The 21,104-nt window shown below is 38.8% G+C and overlaps 1 protein-coding gene and 1 pseudogene across 1 annotated transcript in view; one reads left to right on the forward strand and one right to left on the reverse strand.

Annotated features, from left to right (window-relative positions):
- LGR5 (leucine rich repeat containing G protein-coupled receptor 5) overlaps nucleotides 1–13,055 on the forward strand; it is a 118,720-nt gene extending 105,665 nt beyond the window's left edge. Inside the window, exons 13-17 of the mRNA XM_011374312.2 lie at nucleotides 5,422–5,493; nucleotides 6,296–6,421; nucleotides 7,428–7,573; nucleotides 9,296–9,379; nucleotides 10,424–13,055. Coding sequence (XP_011372614.1) covers nucleotides 5,422–5,493; nucleotides 6,296–6,421; nucleotides 7,428–7,573; nucleotides 9,296–9,379; nucleotides 10,424–11,511 — 1,516 coding nt within the window. The 3' untranslated portion in view covers nucleotides 11,512–13,055. The remainder of the gene's footprint in view (nucleotides 1–5,421; nucleotides 5,494–6,295; nucleotides 6,422–7,427; nucleotides 7,574–9,295; nucleotides 9,380–10,423) is intronic.
- A 6,737-nt stretch (nucleotides 13,056–19,792) lies between these two features.
- LOC105302243 lies at nucleotides 19,793–20,723 on the reverse strand (annotated as a pseudogene).
- Nucleotides 20,724–21,104: the final 381 nt, after the last annotated feature.

Genomic DNA, 21,104 nt, shown 5'->3' on the forward strand with positions numbered 1-21,104 from the left:
CTAAAGTTGTTCTTAACACTTAAGAGACTATACCTTCATAAAATGATGCCATTCCTCAAAACATTTTAAATTCATCTTTAAGAATCACCTTCTCCCAAAAATTTACTTTGAAAACTATATTGTTCTGAATTTAATTGTGTTGCCTTTTCCTTACTTTTGGGCTAAATCAGCTTATGAAGTTCTTTTACTTTTTTAAATAAATGTAAAACAAAAATATCTTACTTACTTTTATTACCTACCTTATTCACCAGGTTGAAGTTCCGTCTGTTTCCAAAAGTCAGTTCTTTTTAAAAAGATAAGTTGATAATATTTTTTATAACATAGAAATTTGCTAAACGAGTAGAACTCAAATATTCTCACCAAAAAATATATTTTTATAAATAAATATATATGTTTATATACACAAATACAAAAGAAACAAAAGACTGACCTTTAAAGATACCAAAAGAATGTTACACAGATTCTGAAGGCTATAGGTTTGAGTCCCCTGAATTTCTCCTCCTCCTTAGAGCTCACGTGCCGTCACTCATCAAACTCTGTGAACTCTGTTTCATCCACTCTTCTTCCACAGGCACATAGAATCATTCCCCTGGATTAACATATCATCCTCACCAGTCTTTCCACCATCAATTACTAACCATTCACCTCATTCTCCAAAGAGATTCTTTCTTTCTTTTTCTTTTTTTAAATTATTTTTTTATTTAGTTTCAAGTATACAGTACATTGGTTAGACATCTATATATTTCATAAAACAATCCCCCCAATTGCACCCTCCCTCTCCTGACCCTCCACCTAGCCAACATATTAATGCTAACTGCATTCCCTATGCCGTGTTCCCCATTCCCATAAATATCCATCGGCTACTAATTTGTACTTCTTTAGCCCTTCACACCATTCTCCCAGCCCCTCAAATCCCCCTCCCCTCTGTCTGACACCAAACTGTCCACTATATTTGTGAGTCTGTTTTTGATTAGTTTGTTCTTTTTATTCCTTAGATTCCGCATATAAGTGAAATCTGTCTGACTTAAATACCTTCTAGGTCCAACGAAGAAATATTTTTTTCCATCCCCTTCTCCCCTTCCTTTTCATATGTAAGGGTCTTGTTTTCTTATCCTTTCAACCACTCTCTTTTGGTTGAAGCACTTAATTCTTTTCCATTTAAGGTACTTATTGATAGGAATGTAGTTGTTACTTTTTTTATTCCTGTAGTTATTCTTTATTCCTGTTTTTGATACATGTTTTTTCTTCTTAAAGAAGTCCTTCCAACATTTCCTGTAATACTGGCTTGGTGGTGATAAATTCCTTCAGCTTATTTTTGTCTAGGAAGCTCTTTATCCGTCCTTCAACTCTAAATGATAGCTTTGCTGGATAAATTATTCTTGGTTGTATATCCTGGGTCTTCATCCTGTTGAATATTTTTTGCCAAGCCCTTCTGTCCTGCATTGTTTCTTTTGAGAAATCAGCTGCCAGTCTTATGGGTATTCCCTTATGGGTAATTATTTGTTTTTCTCTTGCTGCTTTTAATATTCTTTCTTTGTATTTAAACTTTGGCATTTTAATTATGATGTGTCTTGGTGTGGGCCTCTTTGGACCCCTGATTTTTGGAATTCTCTGAGCTTCCTGGGGTTTACGTCCATTTCCTTTACCAGGTTAGGGAAGTTTTCCATCATTATTTCTTCAAACAGCTATTCAACATTTTCTTCACTTATGCCCATCAGATGAATATTTTGAGCCTTAATAGTGTCCCATATCCTCCTTAAATTATTTTTATAGTCTTGGCATCTTTTTTCTTGCCATTCTGATTGAGTGTCCTTGGCTTTCCTGTCCTCTAGATAGGTTATTTGATCCTCTTTTTTATTCACTTTGTTTATTGCTTTGTTTATTCCATTTAATATACTGCTCATCTCAGATAATGTGTTCTTCATTTCAGAGTGGTTTTCTTTGATAATTTCCATTTCCATTTTTATGTTTTTTATCTCTTTGTTGAAGTTCTCACTGAATTTATCTACATTTTCCAAAAGTTCATTGAGCGTCTTTATAACTAATGTTTTGAACTCTGCATCTATCAGATTACTTGATTCCATTCTCTCTGGATCTCTGTTCTCTTCTCTCGTATGGTTTCTGCTTCTTTGTCTTCCCATTTTGGCTGCCTTTCTGTGTCTGTTTCTATGTACTAAGCAAAATCCCTAAATCTCTCGGTCTTATTAGTGTGGATTTGTGAAGTAGGTGTCTGTCCAGTGGCACAGTCCTGAGAGGGGTTCAGCTGCAGGCCAAACTTAGCCCAAACCTCTGCCCCTCCGGGGCTACCTGTTAAGATTCAGCAAGCAATCCACAGATGTTGTGCTTATAGTTGCCTCAGAAGGCCACACCAGAAACCGAGGCCAGCTGCCTCCACCAGTGTGAATCCAGCAAGGAGCACCAGACTCGCTGAGGATACACTTGGATATGGCTTGGGTGGGGTCTGAGTTGGGGACGGTGGGGTTTCAGGGAATCCTCTGGGTGGACCAACCTCTGTTATCCAGTTTGATGACATCACGGCTATGGCGGTGCAGTGTCCAGCACACTGGTAGCGGGGAGGGCTAAACAGGGAACAATGGATACTGCCGACACTTCTGTACCCACTGAGTCTCGCCTAAGCCTTCACTCTGACAATGTCTCCCTGTAAATCCCTGGTGGCCCTTGCACGCAGCCGAATCAGCACTGGTGCTCAGAGCGAGCAGGTCCATCACCGCGAAGATCCGCAGTCCCTTTAAGAGGCATCTGCCGCTGCTTCGGTCTCTGTCTCACTCAGCTGCTTGAGGCCCGGCAGCCCCGCGTCCTCACCCTGTCCTACCTTCTGCTCTTGCAGGGTGTTTTCTTGGACTTCTCCCTAGTTGTATGGCTTGTTCCTCTAGATCTCAGGCAATTTTTCCTTGCTGCTTCTCCTTGTTTCCATCACAACTTTCATTTGGTCACCAGAGAGATGAATAGAGCCTCTATCGTCTACACCATTTTTTAATCTCCTGAGGGATTCTTTCTTGAGTGGAAATCAAATCATGTTACTTTTCTGCTTCAAAAACAAACAAACAAACAAACAAACAAACAAAAACATTATTCTGCTATTGTCTTCAAGATCAAGACCAAACTTCCCAACACCGCCCTTTAAAATCTGATCCCAATCTCCTGGAACACACTCTCACCCACATGTTCCCAGTCCCCTGACACACAGATGCTGTTTCTCCTGGCCTTGCAGCCCGGTGGATTCCTCCCCACTCTACACTTGCCCCGGTCCATCCCATGAGAACATGATCACCTGTCTGGGAGCCCACTCCGCTCTGAGGTGCTTTGCACATTCTCTGCTGCAGGTCTCAACACACAGCACTGCTCTACCTGAAAACAAGAACTTTTTCATCTTCTTATCCCCAGGGTCTAGTGTAGTGGCTCTCTTATTAAGAATTCCAAACATGTTCTGAGCAAAAGATCAGGGACTCTCAAGTCAGTCTGCTTGGGTTTGAATCCCGGCTCCTGAGTTTACTCTGTGACTTTGAGCAAGTCGCTTATACTCTGTGCTTCGTTCCTCACCAATAAAATGGAACTAATGATAATTCCTATCTCTTAAGGTTGTTTTGAGATTTATGATTTAATACATGTAAATAAAAGACCTTATAACCATTCCCGATACATAGTAAATATGCAACAGTATTATTACTGTGGCTGTTGTTGTTGTTGTTATTCTCATTAGAATGAGTATATATTCTTTTAGAGTATATCTTTGAGGTCCTAACAGGAGACAGAATTCACCCCAGATGGTTCGAATTAAGAGACACTTACATAGGTGTTGGCAGAGAGCAAGCAAGGGATGAGTGTGCGGAACCCAACAGCATGACCAAGACTGGGCTGCAGAAACACAGGGAAGAAATGGCGTTTCCAAAACCCATGAAGAGCTGAGGCACAGAGAGGGGCTACGTGGTTGAGAAAGTGTGCAGTTGCTGCCAGAGACAAGATTCCAAAACAGAGGAGAACAGTGCAAGTGCCCACATTCCCTCTTCTCCAGGGGCTTCCTCTGGGACTCTAACAGGAAACAGCGGGGCAGGCTGGGGATGCAGCCTACAGGGCCAGCCCCAAACACAGAACAGGGCCAGAGAGTGGAGCTCCTGCAGGCACACTGAGATGATCCAGCACACGGACTCACCAATAATAATAGAATTACAGTCCTTTGAACATATATATTCTCCCATATTTACATAAAAACCCAGTCACATCTCTATAAGGCAGAACTTGGTCTATGTTCCTGATATTCTGCTCTGCGAAGCTCACCGGGGCACTGATGTTCTACTTAAAGCTGCCAGGGAGACTTTGACAGATGGTATGACTTGCCTCCCTCACTGGACGCATATTGTATGAGCACCTCGGTGGAAGACAGTCTCTTCACCTCATTCCAACTGCCATCTGTAGTTTCCCACTCCTTCCATGCCATTTCTTCTTCGTTGCAGCTGGAATTTTCTTCTGGTCTGGGATGGAAAGGGGCAAAATAAAAAGGCTTCTTCCAGTTTCCCCCACTTTAAGGAAGCCTCTCAAATGAGAAAATAAATATTGTGTGAATACCATTTTTCCCAGGTAACTCAGGGGATGCAGATATCATAAATAAATCACTTATCTGTGCTAGAGAAAAGTTGGCTGTGATCATTTTCAATTTATTCAGATATCTACCCTTTAGTTACCCTTATTAGTGGGACATTTGAAAAAATACAAATTTTAAGTTCATTGCTCCTTTTTTAAAATGTGGAAATTCCTACTCCTGTGAAAGTATCTGCACTTCAATATATATATATGTCTGTGGAGGGGAGGGGTGAGGAAATTTTATTTCTCTATAAATTGTAGATTTCCTTTGTTACCAAAGGATCTTATTTCTAACATATGCTAGCCCCTCTTTTATTCATTTCCCAGTTAAGAATTTAAATGTCTATCTCCTTTACTGGAATTTTTTTTTTTTTTTGAAAATATTTGTTTCTCTTAAGGCCTGACATACATGGGCAATGTAGACAAATTCTTGCTGAGTTTCATTACATATCCAAGGACATAAAAAGTACTTGCTTGTCAGAGGAAGAGGCTCAGAAATTCCTGTCTCTCCCCACTCATCTTAGAAATGTCTTAATAAAATTTTACAACCAAATTAAAGTCAACTTCTTAGCAAGAGAGTAAAAACTAAAATATCCACCTGAATGATTTTTCTTGATAGATTTAAACATGGTTACTTTAAAGTTCTCTCCATAATCATTTGATACTATTAATAACTTTATATGAAGGATGATTTGATAAGTTAATTTTTCCTTTCCTGAATGGAAATTAAATTTTGTTGGAAGAATGAATATATATATGGTAAAACTTCACACGGTCTTCTTTTTTTACATAATTCTCTCATTTGCCTTTTTTTAAAAATAGGAATCTAGCTTGGAACAAAATTGCCATTATTCATTCCAAAGCATTTTCTACTTTGCCATCTCTGAAAAAGCTGTGAGTATTTTAATACTTATTTATGGCATGTCTTTTAATAATTAGGGACCGTCTAAGTAATCAAAATGTTGGTTTTGCTGAAGAAGCTCAGTGCACAGATTGACCAGTCCTCAGCGTTCCCCACACTAGAGCTGTATCAGACCAGAAAGGAACCCCACTGCTCTCCAAGGCCATGGGGCCCTTATGTGGATAACTGAAGAGCTGGGTGACAGCTGGTTCTTGTTATTGAGGTGAAATTTTCCATTTTTGCTGAGCAATCAGGTGGACTGGAATAAGAAGCCAATTCAGTTCTAAAGGGCTTTCATTTTATAGTTGGCCATCTTGATTAATAGAAAACCTTCTGTCCGTTTTTATTTCCTTCCTTTCTGCCTTTTGCTCCTTTTTCTCCCCATCTCCCTTGTCTAATAAAGAAAGAATTGGTCAGATAGTAGTTAAGGGGAGAAGGAAGGGAATAAACTCCCAACGTTTCCTCCTCAGCCCCTAACTTAATCCAGTGAGCATCACTTTTCAAATTAGACATAGCACCTGTCACTTGATTTTAGATATCCCCACCTGGAAAAAGTAAGCTGACTATAGAAAATATAACTTGGATTCAATTAAAACATTTTTACCCCTGTGATCTTGATTGTAAATAGAAATAAGCATCAAGAGCTAAAACCAAAATGGTTACTTTTATCACTAAGAGTGAGGACCTTGCTTAGAAGTTTTTATGGAACAGTTAATAATCTTTTGGTTGCTTTTTTAACATAAATGTTTTATGCTAACACAGACTAAAAGCCAATCGTCGTTTGATGTTTTGCAGGGACCTGTCGTCCAACCGCCTGTCGTCTTTTCCTGTAACTGGGTTACATGGTTTAACTCACTTAAAATTAACAGGAAATCATGCCTTACAGAGCTTGATATCATCTGAAAACTTTCCAGAACTCAAGTGAGTTTGTCATTAAAACTAATAAGATACATTTGTGGTCATGTGAAATAATAGACGTGTTAGAGTGGTTTTCAAAATTTATGAGGTCATGGGACTCTTTTGAATTGCATTTCATACCCTCAAGTCTCCCACCCTTGGGGAACTGTTAGGACAAGCCCTCAAGTGGGGGAACGGGTCTTCCTGACCACACTTCCTTTCTTTCTCAAGGATGCCTCCCGGAATCATTGAGTTCATGGAAAGAGTTTGGAAACCATTGATCCATGGGATGTAAACTAGGACATGTAATTAAATAACATTATAACATTATCGTAGTCCTGTTTACATTTTTAAATTCATCTAGCTTGTGTATATGTTCTAATGAGATGTACTAAATTAATATTTGTTTGAGGAAGTAATGCTCTATAAAACCTGTTATGCTTATTATCAGTAAAGAAGTCCCTTGAAAGAGTACATATATATTTTTTTAAATCAAAGTACTTTTTACATACTTTTAAAATAATTGTAACCACAAAAGAGAGTTTGGAAAGCAGAGAGAAAAAAAAAGTCTAAAAATACCCCCCTAAACAATTGATTATGTTATTTCCTTCCATATTTTGTTTCCAATGTATTTTTAATTGTTAGACTCATAGTATGCATACAAACTTTCATCATGTTTTTGTCACTTAACATTGTGTCATACCATAAGCATTTTTTAATGGTGCTACAATTTTCCTGGCCATCATTTTTTTAAACTTTTTATTATAGAAATTTTCAAACACAAAAGTAGAGAAAATAATACATCCATCATTCAACCTTAGTAATTATCAAAATTTCATAGCAATAATTTTAATAACTTGGTTATTATAAATAGCACTGTAATGAACATCTTTATGCATATAGTTAATATTTCAAATTATTTATTAAGGCTAAAATCCAAAGGCGGAGTTGTTGGTTGAAAGATGAACACTCTATTTAACAGCCAACTTCTTTAAGCATATGTTTTTTCTTTGGTTTTCTTCATTTAAAGGGTTATAGAAATGCCTTATGCTTACCAATGCTGTGCGTTTGGAGTGTGTGAGAATGTGTATAAAATTTCTAATCAATGGAATAAAGGGGACAACAGCAGTACAGATGACCTTTATAAGAAAGATGCTGGAATATTTCAAGTTCAAGGTAAGACCAGCTATGTCACAGTGATGAAGCTGTATCTGGAAGAGTCTTGAAAAGTTACCAAACAAATCGTCTGAACTCTAGACAAGCCCCTGTAAAACCATCCCAACAAACTGGGAATCTATCCCACTTTTTAAGGATTCCCAGAGAAAGAGAAAGTTCCTTTGGGATTCATTCTAAAACTTCATCTTTTCTGTAAGTGCATTTTTAATACTTATATTTATAATTAGATTCCCCCTTAGTATATATTGTCCCTAGGGGTAACTAGTAATATTGATATCAATATTTCCATAAACTTTTTAAAGGGCTTCGTCTCTGTAGATACCTTTTTCGAATATGTTTCCAAGCTCTTTTCTCCAGATGACAAAATACATTTTTATTCTTATCTTTTTTTCTCCAGAAGATAAAAAGTCCTTTTTTATTCTTATGTAGAGGATACAGGCATTTTAGATGGCTCCATATTTCAGCAAGAGGGCTTAAGAATCTAACCACTTATCCAACTAATTCCAAAATATTCTCCCCTCCTACCCTCCACAGGGTTATATGTCAGGAAGGTGGAATGAGATAATGTCTGCAAAGCACTTGGCTTTTCTTGAAGTAAGACCTTACTTAAATGGACAGCAATGTACTTCAAACCACACCTGTGGTAATGAGGAGGTGCTCTGGGCAGCCCCCATTTTCCTTTCTCTGCCAACCTTGCATGTTCGCACAGAGTCTAAACAGACTGGCTTGTCTTCCTTTGGGCCTTAATGATTTGTTGATCCCCAAGCAAGTATGATTCAGTCTGTCTTCACATTACCTTAACAAATTTCTTCCTGCACACACATCAGTTTAAGCAGCTCATATTTTGGTCCTTGGCTTCTTTGTTTTAGGCTATGGCATGTGTCTTACTCTTGTTCTTGCTTTAGTTTTTGCTCCAGAACAACAGTTAGAGTACCCACTATGTGCCAGGCACTGTTCTAGGCCCTAGAGGTACAACATGAACAAGAGAGACAAGGTTCTTCATGAAGTTTATTTTCAAGGACAGTGCTTCTCAACACTGGGCCATATATTGGAATCACACGGAAGAATTTAAGAAATACCCAAGTATTTAAGAAATGCCCAAGTCCCATAACAGACCAATAAAATCAGCATCTTTGAGGAAGTGTATTAGATCACAAAACTCCTATTTCATAAATAACTAAACCAAGCACCAAGCAGTTACACAATTCGCCCTCTGTTAAGCTTAGTTCCCCAGAAAAGACTGACACTTACTATATCTGATTCTCCCTCTTGTGCTTGGAGAACACAGCCCAGAACATTTGCACTATAGCTATCTAAGTGTTAGGAAACTGGATAAAGTGATTCTTCCATTGAATAGAGAGGCCCACAGCCTCTCCTCTCTCTAATTGCATAGACAGTGCAACTTGGGGCCATTGTGAGCTCCAGGGAACAAGAACAGAATCAGAGAGCTTAGATATTCTGACGAGGAGTCGGGGGTTACTGTCCCTTTCCCCCAATGCTACTGGAATATGATGTCATATAGTAGCTTGAGTAGAACATCCAAAGACAACTTTATAATAGACTCGCAAGAAAGCCTGAGACCAGGAAGGAGCAGGATGTCTGACCTTTGGTTCCCTTCGTGACACTTCGTGTCCCGAGGGCAAGTCAGGACCCTCCTCTCTGGGATTGGTCCCCCAGAAAGAGAGATGGCATTAATCATTCCAGGACTTCTCAATCCTGCAGATGAGCGTGATCTTGAAGATTTCCTGTTTGACTTTGAGGAAGACCTGAAAGCCCTTCACTCTGTGCAGTGCTCACCTGCCCCAGGTGAGAAAGGCATCAGAACTGCCTCGGCAGCAGTCCCCACCATTGATTCTGAGGCCATCGATGACATTTGACTACTCATCAAAGCAAAATCTGTGCCACCTTTGTGGCTCATCAATATCTCTCCCCATGGAGACCTTTAAAATACAAATGTATTTTATAATATAAATATATAAATATAATATAAAATGCAAATGTATTTTATAAATACAAATGTTAGTTGCCATTCATAAATAGGATTTTTGTGGGAGACTATTGATTCAGATTAATGGAAACTAAAGAATCAATCGCTCAATCAGTTAGAAGCATATGTAATTTTTTAAATGATATTAGCAATTTAGCCTAAACTGGTATGCAACAGTCTTGTATAATCCCTGATTTTTTAAAGCTAATCTCTAAATGGCTATTTGATTAAAACAAATAATAGTTTATACAGATAAGTTAAAAAAATCTATAATGTCAACTTCATAAAATTGTCTCATTTCCAGAAACAGGATGGGCCAGCTGATAAAAAGACAGCTGGGAGGATTGATATTTTATTTTCAACAACTAGATTATCCCTTGCTCCCTAACATCTAATGTCAATCTAAACCTAAGATGGGATTTTCATGAAATGCATCTTCATACTACTCATACTTCCTCTTCTAATACTATGGAGTACTTCCTAAGATTCTCCCCTGCTTATAGAACCTTTCTGAGACATTCTGAAAAAAATATAATGAAAATCCCTGGAGATCTGGCTTTTTACCTGGCCCCAACACTGCTGTATTTGGGGAACCTTACCCAATGATTTAAATTCCCCATCTCCATTTCTCTGTGTAGACCTTTGAGCATCTGGTGTACTCACCCCATCAGTGCAGCAGAAAATCTGAGGTAGTAATGACAGTGCTTTAAGAAAGAGAAGTGTGCCACAAGGGAACTGTGTGTTTCTGTGACTGTTATTGGCCTCTATCTCTTGGTGTCCTAAGAAGAGAAACAAAAAGGTAATTTGGCAAAAGTTGTAAACCCTAATTTGATACCCAGTTTTTTCCTTCCTTGGACTTCTAGGTCCCTTCAAACTCTGCGAATACCTGTTGGGCAGCTGGCTGATCAGAATAGGAGTGTGGACCATAGCGGTTTTGGCCCTTACTTGTAATGCCTTGGTGACTTCGACAGTGTTCCGAGCCCCTCTGTACATTTCCTCCATAAAACTGCTAATTGGCTTAATAGCAGCGGTGAACATGCTCATGGGGGTCTCCAGTGCTGTGCTGGCTGGCGTGGACGCATTCACTTTTGGCAGCTTTGCACGGCACGGTGCGTGGTGGGAGCAGGGAATAGGTTGCCAAGTCGTTGGGTTTTTGTCCATTTTCGCTTCGGAATCATCTGTTTTCCTGCTGACTCTGGCAGCGCTGGAGCGTGGGTTCTCGGTGAAATGCTCTGCAAAATTTGAAACGAAAACTCCGTTTTCCAGTCTGAAAGCAATCATTTTCCTCTGCGCCGTGCTGGCCCTGACCATCGCCACGGTGCCCCTGCTGGGCGGCAGCGAGTACAGCGCCTCCCCGCTCTGCCTGCCGCTGCCCTTTGGAGAGCCCAGCACCACGGGCTACATGGTCGCTCTCGTCTTGCTCAATTCCCTTTGCTTCCTCGTGATGACCATTGCCTACACCAAGCTCTACTGCAATCTGGAAAAGGGAGACCTGGAGAACATTTGGGACTGTTCTATGGTGAAGCACATTGCTCTCCTGCTCTTCACCAACTGTATTCTTTACTGCCCTGTGGCTTTCTTGTCCTTCTCCTCTTTACTGAACCTCACATTCGTCAGTCCTGAAGTCATTAAGTTTATCCTCCTGGTGATTGTCCCACTTCCTGCATGTCTCAATCCCCTTCTCTATATCCTCTTCAATCCCCATTTTAAGGAGGATCTGGGAAGCCTGGGAAAGCAAGCCCACTTCTGGACAAGGTCGAAACATCCAAGCCTGATGTCTATTAACTCTGATGATATCGAGAAGCAGTCCTGTGACTCAACCCAAGCCTTGGTGACATTCACCAGTGCCAGCATAGCCTACGACCTGCCTTCCAATCCCGGGTCACCACCAGCTTATCCAATGACCGAAAACTGTCATCTTTCCTCTGTGGCATTTGTCCCATGTCTCTAATTAACACATGAGGGAAAAAGTTTTCAAAAATTGAAAGCCCAAAAATGTGAGATTGAATACAATAATTCAGAGCGGTAACTAAAAGAGCTGAGTTGAAACTTGATTTTTTTTTTTAAATCTCTCAGAGCAAAAAAACTGAAAACCTTTTGATACTGGAGAGTGAAAAATAGGTCTAAATGCTGCTTGTATAATTCATTCAGCTAAGAGATAGATCAGTCACACTATTTAGGTAAATAAGGCCAGATTTTTTTTTTTAAAGCAGATTGAAATGTTCAAAAAAGATTCTCTGTGATTTCAGTTGTATTCTTTTTAAACTCACCAATCTAATGACTTGGGGGTGGGGAAGGGGGGAGGGGGGAGCTCTACCTGCTTAAAAAAGGGCTTTTAAACCTCAAAACCCCTTAAAAGATGGTTGGAGGTATTAGGAAAAAAGGTATTTTAAATGGCCTACAGCACTAAGTAAAGGTTGTTACCAATAGAATTTCATTTTAATGACCATGTGGAGATATTTTAGTCCTCCTTTGCCTTTCCTCAGAAAGGATCTTTCCAGGTCAGCAATCTCTCCATGAATGGATAATGTAAGGCATTAATTTACTCATATTCACATCATTTTTAGTGATACCAGATTTCATATATCAGCACTAGATTGTTCCATTCTCAGTGGAATAAAACTGTTTCCAAATATTTTGAAAGGAAAATGAACTTAAATTCTTAAATTACCATGACAGCAATCCTGTCCAGGTGAGGTCTGCCTTGTCTAATTCATTTTTTAACTACTTGGTGCCCAGAACTCAGAAGAAAAGTCCATTGTCGACAATGGACATACCTAGTAAAGATGGTAAGCACCTGGGATTTTTTTTCCCCCCCTGACCAAGTGCACATTTTTTACCAGAGGTTTTACCAGTTGATTCATCGCCATAACTTCTCACAGGTGTATCTCTAGTAGCTCTAGAAACAATGTCTAACACTTTGGACTCAACAGAGACTTGGCAACATATTATCCAGTTTATTTAGCTTGGTTTTGGCTGTGTTGTCTCTGGATCAGCCCACTTGATGTCAGGAACATGACCTCTCTGCTAGTCCATATTTAATACATGTGCTAGGTATTTTAAGAGGTAAAATGATCAAATACTAAAGGTCGAAGGATTCATTCACAAGTTCGTTATACTACATTAGCTTCAATACATTCAAACCAAAAAACTGTTAGGTAGATTTATTTTTATATAAGCATGTTTATTTTAATCAGATGTTTTAACTTGGAATTGAAAAAAATACATTTATGAGATGTTTTATAAGATGTGTAAATAGAGAACTGTATTTATTACTACAGTAAAGATTCAGTAACTCAAAGACCGTGATAACAAACCTTGTACAGTGGTATATTCTTCCATATATATTGTGTTTCTCTGCCCATTTTCTTTAAATTCATTAACTGTATATAATATATGTAAATGTATAGTACTTGTAAATAGATTCCAAACTTGCTTTTCTATTGAGTACAAAGTAAAACAATTTGTAATAAAATGTGTGACTATAAAACAAAATATTTTCAAGTCTTTTATTGAGCCCATAGGCAAATATATGATCTCTGAAATGTTTTTGATTTTTGATGTGTAAGTACATTTGCTATCTAAGTACTTACACTTCAATGTATTAGGTATTTTGGACTCACCTTAAGAAGTAAAAAGTAAAACTTTCACAAGAACAAAACGAAATATCTTTACCAAATCCTGGATTGTTTTAACTATGAGTGGTATGCCGTTTTGTCTTGACCAATGACTTGGTGAACTTTATTGTCCTCTGTGATGGTTTGGATTTCATAACCAGCACCTATTTCTTGTGCAATGTAAAAAGAAGAAGAAAAAAACAATTAGAAAGAAGTGTATAACTAACGTACCAATCTTAAAATGATCTAACATGAACATGACTTTTCTATTAATTTTCCCTTTAAAGAAAACATATTTCATGACTGTGTCAAGGCCAAAACATAAGAACATGTTATTATCAGGTCACAAAGAAATATACTGTTCCTCTTCAGTTTCTTTCATCCAAAACATAAGAAATGAAATGATTTTTCTAAATGTCTTTGGTCAGACACTCGATAGTGACTCCTGATCTCCCAGTAAAGGTTATAAAATGAAACCATTAAGTATTGGTTAGAGACCCAGCATTGTTGCTAAGATCAACCTGTATTTACCTCCAATCCATCAGATATAACCACGTGCTCCAACCTAACCTAGTTAACAAGCATTTGATGGAATCCTACTGTACAGACCATGGTTTGTCTTCAACTGAAACAAGGACTATGACGCAGTCCCACTCCTCTTAATCTCACTCCTCTTGGCCCAGGCAGCAGATACAGAAGCTGCCTCCAGAGCAATGAATCTCAGTTTTCTTTCTTGATATACTTGCTTTTGGGTGCCCAAGGTTAGGAACAAATCCTGGAAGCCCACCTCTTTCTCTCCCACTCAAGAAAATACAAGTCGATGATGTAATTTTTTAAAGGAAGAAAAACAAATCCACCCAAATTTACTTCTCTAAAAATACCCAAACTCTACTCCTTTACTAGCAAAACCTAGTTATAATACACCTAACACCAAACACCGTTCTATGATTAAGTGTCTACTAAATGCTCTCCATTATAATATATAAAATATATAGTAAATATAGTAATACATAAAATATATAATAAATATATAGTAAATCAGAATGACTGGAATTACATCCACAAATAAATAAATCTACAGTGAGGAGAAAAGATATAATAATAACCTGTTGACAGACCAAAGAACAGAAAAAGAAAAAAAAAATCAAAAGAACATAAACTGGTGGGCTAGCCTAGAGAAAGTGGTTAACAATTTTATGTTTTTAAAAATGGATTCGTCCATTTAACAAATATTGTGTGCCTACTGTATGTAGTGTCCTATGCACCAGGACAATAAGACCAGGTCTGGAATTTGCATTCCAGTGAAGGAGAGGTAAACAATAAGCAAATATGAATAAGGAAATACCTGACAGAAGCATGAAGGAGATAAAACTGAATAGCATGACAGGGGTGACAGGCATTTTACTTTAGATGCATAGCTCAGGAAAGGTCTCTCTGGAAAGGCACCTTCTAAATTAAGATCTTATTCGAAAAGGAGCTACCTTGCTTTAGCATTCAACCAGTTTCATCAATAAAACTCATCATTTTAAGTCCCTCTACTCATATGTCGCAACAAACTATTTTGAATGACATTTTAATATAAAAATATATTAGGTGACTGTTATTACACATAATTTTTTCTCATAATTGTTACTGGAGAAAAACATCTTTTCATTTCGTTTTAGCCAAAAATAGAAAAGCAAGGTAGTAAAAGGTGATAAAATTAGCAACACCCTGTTCATTTAGAACCAGAAAAGTTCTATCTGAAAAAGTTAATAATGTCTTGCATTTTTTTGTTAATCTTATCATTACATTTAGCTTGGGGGCCTATTAGCTTAGGTGGGACTCACTGTGATCCTACAAGCTCTATCCATGCTCTTCAGAATTTGGAGATTTTATTTTACAGTTCGACTATGTCAGTAAAAGAGGCTGTTTCCCTGAGAGCCACTGAGAGAGACAATTTTCTCTCTCAGGCTACAGAAGCCCTGAAATACAGTTAAGTTATCGTAGCGCTTCCTTGCAAGTAAAGTGGTCATGGACTCTATAACCACATCCGCATTTCAATGTCCCCTTTGTGAACATTTCTAAAGATGTTGAATTCAGACTCTGCATTGACTCATTCTTCTCTAACGCAAGTTCCAGCCTGTCTGACCCCTGAAGTCAGTTGGGTAATATGATAACAAAGCTTTAGCTTGTCTGGCTTCAGAAACTGGTAGAAAACACATGTCATAAGCTAAAGAAGCATTGTGGAATATGGGTTTTCCAACTCTAGTCACATTAGGCCGTGACTTCCCTTCTGGTTACTACAGTTTAAGTGGGACCTTAAATATGCTACTCTATGAGGACAGTGAATCTATTGATATGGGATAGGGAAATGATAGCTCATCAAAGAATAATTGAAAAAACTAAGAATGTTTTACCTGGAGATAAGAAGTAGAAAGGAAAGAGTTTGAAATATTTAAATAATTGAAATTGACTAAGTGCTTTCTTAACTACCAGCGCATAGCTGGCCAAATAGTCAAATGGTTAACACCAAGGGTTTGCTGCCAGACAGACTTGAGTTCAAGTCTTAGTTCTATTACTACCTGCCTAGTAGTTGGGCAAGGTATTTAATTTTTCTCAGCCTCAACTTTCTCCTCAGTAATATAGGATTAATACCACCAGCCTCATGGGACTGGGAGTATTAATAATTCAATGTGTAGAAAGTTCTCATTACAGCACCTGGAACATAGTAAATATTTAATAAGTAGTTACTGTTTTTTCCCCTTTCTCAACAACCCTATGACACAAGCAAAGCAGGACTTGCCATTTTACAAATAAAGAAACTGAGAGTCAGAATGATAAGTGACCCCTTAGGTCAAAGATAATGAAGTAAGATTAAAACTTGGGTTTTATTTAATAACACTTGAAAGGCATTCATAGAGTAAGCTGAATTACTCTTTCAGACAATAAGAACCAATTAGTGAATGATTCAGGGAGACAGAGCTGTGATTAATCTAAGCAAGATTCACTCATCAGATGTCTTGGAAACCAAAGAAAGTCCATGATAGTGAGTAAGAAACTAGACCAAATAATGGCTAACGACTCAGTTCTCAATGTTTCAGAAGAATTATTGTGTTAGTCTTCTTGGAAGGTGTGATATTGTGATTGATAATAAGAAATATATATTTGGTCTGGGTCCCCATTCATGGCACGGAGCTCCTAAAACACTTGGAATTTCCTATGTGATGACACCCATGAAGGTGTCTCTTGTTATGGTAATGAGGTGACTTTCAGTTGTCTTTAGGTCACCCAAGGATGAAGGCTGGTTGCCAGAGGAAACAATCCTGTGATTAGAGGGTTGGAACTTTTAATCCCGCCCCCAACCTCTGGGAAGGGGAGGGGAGTTGGAGATTGAGTTCAATTGCCAATGGCCAATGATTTAGTCTTTCATGCCTGTATAATGAAGCCTCCATGAAAACCCAGAGACTGAGTTCAGAGAGCTTCCGAATTGGTGAATATACGGAAATTTGGGGACAATGGCATGTCTGGGTAGGGCATGGAAGCTTCGTGCCCTTTCTCCATATCTTGCCTTATGCATCTCTTCCATCTGGTTATTTCTGAGTTATGTCCTTTTATAATAAACCACTAATCTAGTAAGTAAAATGTTTCTCTGAGTTCTGTGAGCCACTCTAGCAAATTAATTAAACCCAAAGAGGGGTTCTTTGGAACATCCCATCTATGGCCAGTTTGTCAGAAGCACAGGTAACAACCTGGGACTTGAGACTGGCATCTGAAGAGGCGATGGGGGAACCCACACATCAGAACTGGTGTCAGAATTGTAGAAGAAATTTTAGAGATTTAGCAAATTGCTGGGGAAAGCAGTAGAATCTTAACTCAATATCCTGAAAACTAGAGTGCATAGCTGTGTGTCATGAGTGATTGCCATTCAGTCAGTTGATTCAGTAATGATGAAAAATAAAAACTTTAGACTTAAACCCCTTTCTTAGAGACCTGCTGTGGAATACTAGACAAGTCCCTTAATTTCTCCAGCTCTTGACTCTCTCTGATTGAGCCACTGATGAAACAATATCAATTCTCTAAAGTTATAGTAGGTTTGAAGTCTGTTCTTTCTGTTGCTTTCTCTCCCCAGGTAGTGAGATGGGCAGACCAAGGAAGCTGAAGAGTCACACCACAAAGTCACAGAATGTACCAGTCCAACGAGCATGAATAGCCAAGTTGATATGCCATCTGTCAATTTTTCTCTTTAGCTGTTTCAAGTCCTTTCAATCTGTCTTTCACTCCACTTTTCGTCTTTTTCCTTTCTTCCTCCTCTTTCCAATCCCAAGCTATATGTATTAGAATATTGAGGAGACATACTCAATAACTGTGGTTACTTAGGCTCCCCTGATCATAAATAATGGAGAGTGAAGAGTAAGTAGGTGGCAATAAAAAAAAAAAGAAAAGAAAAAAACAAGAGTCTTATGGGAATACAGGGGCAATAAAACTAGGCCTCGGGACCTTAGTGTAGTGTTGGAGAACTAGAAAGTTTCAATCTGTCTCTAAGAATAGAACATTCTTGTTACTCCTTAAATTTATGGATCTCTCACAATTAGAGTCACCCAGTTTTAATTTGTTTTTGCTTCAACCACTTCTGTTGCTACCAACTAACTATCTCTGTTTTGTAACTTTTCTCTAAATCATAGCTTTGTTTTATTTGTAACTTGGTATTATTCATGGCTTCAGTCTACTATGCCCACAAGAGAACCTCACCTACCCCCAAAGTTTTACTTTAGAACCCTCACTTAACTGCTATTGCCTTGCCTCTTTCTTACCTTCCACTCCTACTCAAGAAGGGAAAGGATTTGATTGATCATTGTCCCTGTAGGGCAGACCTTTAGGGGTTTGGCCATCTCAGCAGGCACTGCTCAGACAATGGATAGGCTACTTCTGAGTCACATGACCCCTTCTGATCTACTTAGTGATGGTGGTGATAGGGGGAAGTCAGGATCACATGGTCAAAACCTTGACTATCTATGCTTAAGGAACCAACCAGGGTCACCTCCCTGTTCAGGCAACCATGAGCAAGGAGTAGAAGAGTTTGGGGGCTCTTGATTGTCCTGTGCTGTACATGTGACTAATTTTGATTTTTCTTACTACAGAAGATAGATTGGAAGTGCTTGTCCAGCCCAGGCATGCCTCATATTTGCAATTGCTTCCCAGCCACAACCCCTATTAAATTCTCCTTGACTCAAGCCAGATCAATCAGATACTCTTTCCAAAGAATTTGGAATTAGGACACTAAGACAGTCTAACTAAGTCAAACGATGGGTGCTTGAACTGGATCAAACAGAATTTTGGCTAGCACTCACATGACGAGAAGCCAAAATTACATGTACATTTAAGTTTTGGGAAGCGAAAATAGCCACTCTGCAGAGAAACAAAAGACTGGTGTAACAAGTAGAAAGGAATAGAAGAGGTGGCCAGCAGCACCATGAAAGAAGGATTTTCTGGAAAGTTCTGTTTCCTAGATGGCCTGGTCGTGCTTTTTGTCCTGCTTTTAGATGACCGTGATGTTGCTTGTTGTATGCTCTTAATTAATTCCCCCCTCCCTTTTTTCCTTTGGAAAATAAATTTAATGGGAAAAAACACTTTCAATATACTGAAAGCCTCTGTGTATAAATTAGCGTCTTAATATTAGATAGTTTTTTAATGCATAGACAGTCATTATTCAAAAGTATAGTTATATAAACTTAACATGGAATCCCCAACGTGGAACAATCCAAAATTTGATTTTCTAAAAATCTAGTAGAGATGAGAGTCTGAACCATTTGTTCAGTTACTGTTCTTTTTGATACATGTGTCAAATGTTCTGTTTGATCCTTTCTAGGCAACTGGGACACCTTGCGAGAATAACTTTATGAGATAATTTATTCTCAGGGTAGGCTTGCAAAGCAAGTTAAAAGGGCAGAGAATCCAGGCCACTTAAATTGTACATGACTTCAGTTGTACAAGGTCTTTTGGGGCATAATTAAACAGTCATTGTAAAAACTGCCTTCTTGAAACACAAGATTCTAAGCCTAGGATGCTTCAAATTTAAATAAAAGATGGTTCTACAATGAGTGATAACTTTTAAATGTTAAATTTTTTCATTTAGCTTCTGATAAGGCATGATTTACACGGTGGTGTGTGCACTCAGGAGTCAGCAAAGATTATGGGTTCCACAATGATTATATTGAGAAGCCTCAGGTCAAATTGAATGAAACTAGGCCAACTTTGGTTAGTGCAAGCTATAATCCTGTGACTGAGTGCAGGACATGGTCTCTGCTCAGCCACTTCAACTACAAGTTACTTTGAGGTGTCATGACAATGCCCTTTCTTTGGTGTTGTGTAAATGGCACATATCATTACTGTCAACTTTTGTTATAAAATCTGGTGAATGCCATCTGGGTGGAGATGGTTATGTTGGGAAACTCTATGGCACAGATGTTCCCAAGGACACCGCTTTGGAGCTCAGAGGAGGTGTATGGCTTAATCTTCTCGTGTCCAAGAGCAACAGACAGGAATACCCTCCGGTCATTCCATGTCTGGGCAATTACGAGGCTACATTTATCTGTCATTGCAACATACCTCCAGTCAGTGCACTCCTATTTCCACTCAGTTTTTAAAAGTTGGTCTGCTAGGTTTTAGTTTTCCAGTGTTAAAGAACTTCTTTATCCCTGTAATTCCTGGAACTTCAACTCTGATCCATTCCAGGGGTTAATTTATAGCTCAGAGAAGATACAATGTAACTATTTTGGTAAAGAGATTTTCTTGCAAAACTCAAAGGTGCCAAACATAACTCCAAAATATGGAACTGTATTCAGTAAGTTGGCTGCCAATCCATTCCAGAGCCCCAGTATCCTCAGGCTTCACTATCTGCCCTAAGCCATTCATGGCTCTTGAGAAATGGACATCTACTCCTCCACAGTGGAGAAGGTACGGGCTCTGAGCCTGCATCTTGTTCTGCATCTTCACTATGTAGAAAGGAAAAGAGAGAGTCTGGGTCACAGTAGAAACCAGGCAGACATTGACGAAGTTCTGGAGAAGAGGGAAGCGATCTCAGGGTCCACTCCAGATTTTCTCCAGGTTCATGTAAACTAGAAAAGAGCCCACAGAGAAAGGGAGAGCACCTAAAACTGTAAGGAAAATCCTTCGATAAAGGGCCAGGAATCCTTCCTATTGATAAACAGTAGAAAAGGCATGGAGGATCCCCTGTAAGATGGTTCCAACATGTTCTGTACAATCGAGCGGGTTTTGATGAAGTCTGTGGAATACACTACAATGATGAAGACCATGCCTGCAAGACTCCCAGCCATGATGGTGCTCCACTGAGAAATATGGCCCACGTCACCCATGAAGTGTGCAATAAAATTGAGGAAGGTAGCTGCACAGAGCTGTAAGGGAAGAGACATGGACAGCCCACTGCAATCCCCTTTCTCAGCTTGCAAATACTCCATACTTCCTTAAAACCAGTGCAGTTTGTATAAAAACAGATACTCATCTATGGACGCAGCCTCTAGAAACCTCAGTAATCTGCCAAGATCAAAATACTATATGGCTGAAGCACTGAAACTCATTGGATTTGAAGGATTCCAATAAATAGCATCTTTTCTCTTGGCCTGAGTTTCAAAGAGGTGAGAAATAAGAAATATTAAGACAAATATGGATCAATCTGTCACGTTTTCTAATAATAAATGTAATATTGCAGAATGTGGCTTAAGTATCTCAGCAAGTGAGCCTTCCAGAGTTAGCCATATTCTTTTCCCAGATGCAGGCAGCACTGGATGACCATAGCCTTCCCACATTGAGGCTAGGCTGTCTATAGTTACTCCATGGAGCAGCAGAATTAATGGTTTCTATGAAGAGCCGAGTTCTAAATTTTTAAAAAGAGAAGGGGTTGGGGATTCTCCAAGCAGGCCAGATACCC

The sequence above is a fragment of the Pteropus vampyrus genome, unplaced genomic scaffold, assembly GCF_000151845.1.
Source record: "Pteropus vampyrus isolate Shadow unplaced genomic scaffold, Pvam_2.0 Scaffold9, whole genome shotgun sequence".
Lineage (NCBI taxonomy): Eukaryota > Metazoa > Chordata > Mammalia > Chiroptera > Pteropodidae > Pteropus > Pteropus vampyrus.